The 4,446-nt window shown below is 51.7% G+C and overlaps 2 protein-coding genes across 2 annotated transcripts; both read left to right on the top strand.

Moving 5' to 3' along the window:
* Positions 1–947: 947 nt before the first annotated feature.
* LOC124695593 lies at positions 948–1,325 on the top strand. Its single transcript, XM_047228421.1, has one exon. It carries the CDS (start codon positions 948–950, stop codon positions 1,323–1,325), a length of 378 nt encoding a protein of 125 aa, XP_047084377.1.
* A 1,341-nt stretch (positions 1,326–2,666) lies between these two features.
* Positions 2,667–3,220, top strand: LOC124698315. Its single transcript, XM_047230805.1, has one exon. It carries the CDS (start codon positions 2,794–2,796, stop codon positions 3,139–3,141), a length of 348 nt encoding a protein of 115 aa, XP_047086761.1. The 5' UTR covers positions 2,667–2,793; the 3' UTR covers positions 3,142–3,220.
* Positions 3,221–4,446: the final 1,226 nt, after the last annotated feature.

The following is a 4,446-nucleotide window of genomic DNA, read 5'->3' as shown; positions in this document are numbered from 1 at the left end:
ATGTTTGTGTGATCGTGCATAAAAGGATCATCGAGAGCGAGTGCAAGTCTCCAACAATAGATGATTATCTGCATGATCATTAGGGTCCTCTTATTGTTGTTGATCACGAGGTGCTTGCGAAATTTTATGATTTTTTCTTCGCCATGCGAAAATCCTTGACGTAAATGCTCATGGGAAGTGCGAAATTATCTTGTGCATTTGTGGGGGCTCAAAAGGGAGATGCCAGTTGATGAAGGTGAACTTCATTTTTTTGAATTCTATGAATTCTATTATTTTTAGTTTTACTTCGTGTGTTAAATATGTATATGTTAAATTTTACTGACGCTATGTTTGGATGCACTAGAATTGTTTAAATTAAAAAAAAGAAGCAAAACCTGCTGCTAGGGAACGCGATTGAGCAGAACCCGCGCCCGGCGGCCGGCGCCACTCATTCGATCTATCTAACGCGTTTGCCGGACACCAATGGAGATGCTGGTGCGCAGGAAATAGCATACCACAACAGACGCAGCAACATCGATTTCTACTGCACACGATTCTACAATGTACTCCTGCGTGAGTAGATGAAAACACGGCACGATCTTCCACGGGAGAAAAGGAGATATTTGACGCGAACCTTTGGCCCGCCCACCGCGCCTGTTTGGCCCCGAACGGCTACGCACCGATCTGGCCGTCCCCACAAACCCCGGCACGCAGACCATGCCGCTGCGGCTGGGCCCACCCTAATAAAACGCACCGGCGGCGGACCCCACTGGGCAGTGACTCCCCGATTACTGTCGACCATCCCACCGCTTTCCTTCATGTGATCCACCCCTCCCCATCACATGCCTATCGCGCTACTTCATCATTTCACACTCCCACCCTCGCTCTAAAAGCTCGAGCACACTACCGCCATTATCGTTACAAGGCAAGAGCGCAAGGGAAGGAAGTCCTCACCGAGCGAGATGTCAATGGCGGAGGAGCAGTACTACGGGGGCCCGCGCGGGGCGCCGCACGGGCTGCTGCTGGCGGTGGTGGTGGGGCTGGTGGTGGCGGGCCCGCTGTTCCTGGGCGACGGCGGCGAGGCCGTCACGGAGGCCATCGCGGAGCTGCTCAGCCCCGTCGGCCTGCTCCTCCTCCCCGTCTCCCTGCTCCTCCTCATCCGCCTCCTCTCCTCCGACCGCGGCGCCGCCGCCCTCTCCGACGCCTTCGCCTTCGGCGGCTCGCCCGACGCCGTGCACCGCGTCGGCGGCTCCCCCATCGGCGTCGCGCTCATGCTGCTCCTCATCCTCGCCCTCCTCTACTACCGCTCCGCGCTCTTCGGAGGCGGCGGGGACGACGACGAGTAGTGCTGCGGCGGCTGCCGGTGCCGGTGGTGGGTAGGTAGAGTCGATCGATCGATCTCGGGGGTGGCTTGGTGGGTTGTTCAGGCTTGCGGGGGTGTGTTTTGGTAGTTTCGGTGTAGTGGATGGACCTGGGTGTAAAAGTGCTCTGTAAATTACTCCGTTTGGTTTGCTCCGCGTTTAAAGGCTGAAGCTTCTGCGCCACATCGGTCCATGTGCTTTGTACTCTTGCGCTTCTCCTCATCGTCGGGTCATGATTCATCAGTGACCTCTCTCTTTTACTCCACCAGCAGCCAGCAGGCGCGCAGTAAAAGTGGTGACGTTTCTTTTTCCGACTATTGCACACTGTCATCCATCTCGCACCGCAAAAAAGCGATCGGGAATTTGAAACTGAATTTTATATGGTCGGTGCCTTTTGAACGGATCGTGACACGCCGCAACTGCCCTCGTGCCGTGCAGTGTGATAGTGGTAGCTCATGGTGTTTTGCTGAATACTTGCTGGGAACATAACTCTGAATCACCAAATGGAAAAAAGTGAGATGCTAACGTGAAATTACACGCTTATGTGGTTGATGGATCGGAGACACGATATCAACGTTGTAACCGCACTATATTGTATTATAGTGATACTACTCAGTCGATCATACGGGCCCCAGGCGGCTAGCTTATTTCTTGGCTTACTGGATCTGGAAGCGAATATGTGACGGAAAGATCCCATCCTCGCCAGTGGCCGACATGTGCAGTAGTACTACAACCTTCAGTTTGAACACTGAACGCATCCACGTTTCCTCGAACCTTCTTCTGCCTTCTGCCATGCGTCGTGAGCGCGTAGCATGCATGGAGAAGGTCAGAAGGAGCCATCTTTCTGGATGGAAATGCTTGAAGAAGAATTACGAAGCGTCTTCCCCGTCGATCGAGACGATCCCTGATTCCCTGAACCAATTCAGTTGTTTAATCCTGTGGCGTTCGGGTGCCGATCTGGACCTCCAGATCGTCAGCACGGCGTCCAGGTCTTGTATATTTTACCGATGGTCCACAGTGTAACATGGCAACGAAGCTAAATTTCGTCGTTACTCCAGCATGGTCGCAGCGTAAGCCGCCTGTCAGTCAAAGCACGCGCTCTCTTCGTTTTTTTCTCTTTTTATTATAGGAAGAAGCTGCTAGTGCTAGGATACGCACAGGACACACGAAATATTGCTCAGGCCCAGACTAGCCCAACCTCTTCCAGCACTCCCTTGGCCCGAATGACAGCCCACGACGTCCAGCGAGCTCACTTCAGAAGAAGAAGATAGGGTTATCCCTCCTCGCCATTTGGTGCCACCAGGACCTCCCACGTCAGACTAGTGTGCTGGCCCACTCCCGCTCACCCTGCCCACGATCTTTTCTCTTGGTAGCTCCTGCCCGAGAACGTACACTACACAAGCTCCTGCAAGCACACGCACACGGCACACCTAGAGGCTAGAGCTAAACATCCATGGCCACCACGTCCGCGACCGCCGTTGCTTCTTCTCTGTCGGTCGCGGGTGGCCTCGGGAGGCCGGTCGGCGTCGGCGCGTCGCTGCGGCCCTGCTCGCGGCGGGCAAGGGCCTGCGTTGTCCGGGCGTCGGTGGAGCAGTCCGCGAAGAAGGTGTCGGCCGGACTGACGGCGGCGGCCATGGCGGCAGCGCTGGTGCTGCCGGAGGTCGCGGAGGCCGCCGGTCCTGGGCTCTCGCCGTCGCTCAAGAACTTCCTGCTCAGCATCGGCTCCGGCGGGATCGTGCTCCTGGGCATCATCGGCGCCGTCGTCGCCGTCTCCAACTTCGACCCCGTCAAGCGTGACTGATCGCTGTTGCTTTGTACTCTAGTTTGTACGAACGCGACTCTTTCACGATCACAGTTAAAATGGTTATGACTGCATGCAACTTTTGCTGTGTCAAGTTTGTTGGACGGGTCAGTTGCTCCCACCCTTGTCTCTGCTTACTTGCACCAGACATCTATTGACTGACATAACCTGAACCAAATTTTCCTATCGAAGGGCATTGCACTAGTAGATGAACAATGTTCTCCACCTGGTCACAAAGCACACATTTAAATGAAATTAGCAAACCCCTCTGTTGAGGTGTGCTCCAGTGTACCCCTCGGCTCCGCGGTTCTGAAAACTCGGAGCTGCTCCAGCTTTTAGTATAAAAACGCGAAATTGGTTCCATTAATTCCACTCAGCTCTGGCTCTGTCAACGAACTTGTTCAGCCAGCTACGTGTGGTAGAAACGTGAGTTGCAAGCCCATTTATTCCAGATGGAGTGCGGTACAAATGTGAGTTTTGCTGGGCTGAAAAAGGCTTGGTTGGGTTTGCCTTTGTTTCGTCAGACAAATCGATTTTGGGAGGTGGCACCTGAGCAAAAATCTTGCTGCAATATGTGTGAAGTCCAACACCGATTTTGCATTTTTTTCGAAATGCGGAATGAAACCCCGGCTTCTGCATCATGATGATGCACACGGCCTTTTATTAAACGTTTATGAGTACAAAGTTATAACATCTCAGGCATCACCTAGAATTGATACAAGAATCAACCAGCAAAAAAAAAAGCGAGACTACACATCATTGTATCCGTCTATTGTGACACCAGCCAGCCTGGCACAAGATATCCTGAGCGACCATCTGGAGCCGTGTGCATCCAATAGCCATAGCATCCCGCTGTCCTTCCGGTGACAGAAGAGCCCATAACTGGACCCAATGTGCCACCATATGGATAACCTGCAAAAAGTGGAAAGATTGTTTTTTGTTAAAAATAATATCATTCCTTACCCTCCATATAGACAAACATAAGGCAGAAACCCCAATACGGATGAAGGCCTTAGATTGTCTATCAACTCCATTTAGCCAATTACCAAACAAATTCGTAATATTGGTTGGAGGTGGGAGAGTAAAAGTAAAATTAATCGTACGCCAAAGTATTTTAGCTAACGGACAAGTGATGAACAAATGCTCAATAGTCTCTTGGTCACCACAAAAAGCACACTTTGTACATCCATTCCATCTTCTTTTAACCAAATTGTCTTTAGTAAGCAAAACCTTATTGCTCAAGAACCACATAAATATTTTTATCTTTAGAGGAACTTTCCAAAGATATTTTCGCAAAAAGGGGTA

Source organism: Lolium rigidum, chromosome 3 (genome assembly GCF_022539505.1).
Source record: "Lolium rigidum isolate FL_2022 chromosome 3, APGP_CSIRO_Lrig_0.1, whole genome shotgun sequence".
Lineage (NCBI taxonomy): Eukaryota > Viridiplantae > Streptophyta > Magnoliopsida > Poales > Poaceae > Lolium > Lolium rigidum.
The sequence above is the reverse complement of the archived record's forward strand: the minus strand, read 5'-3'. Positions and strand labels throughout refer to the sequence as shown.

Coding starts and splice junctions, on each gene's coding strand:
- LOC124698315 (XM_047230805.1), top strand. CDS start 2,794: ATGGCCACCACGTCCGCGACCGCCGTTGCTTCTTCTCTGTCGGTCGCG.
- LOC124695593 (XM_047228421.1), top strand. CDS start 948: ATGGCGGAGGAGCAGTACTACGGGGGCCCGCGCGGGGCGCCGCACGGG.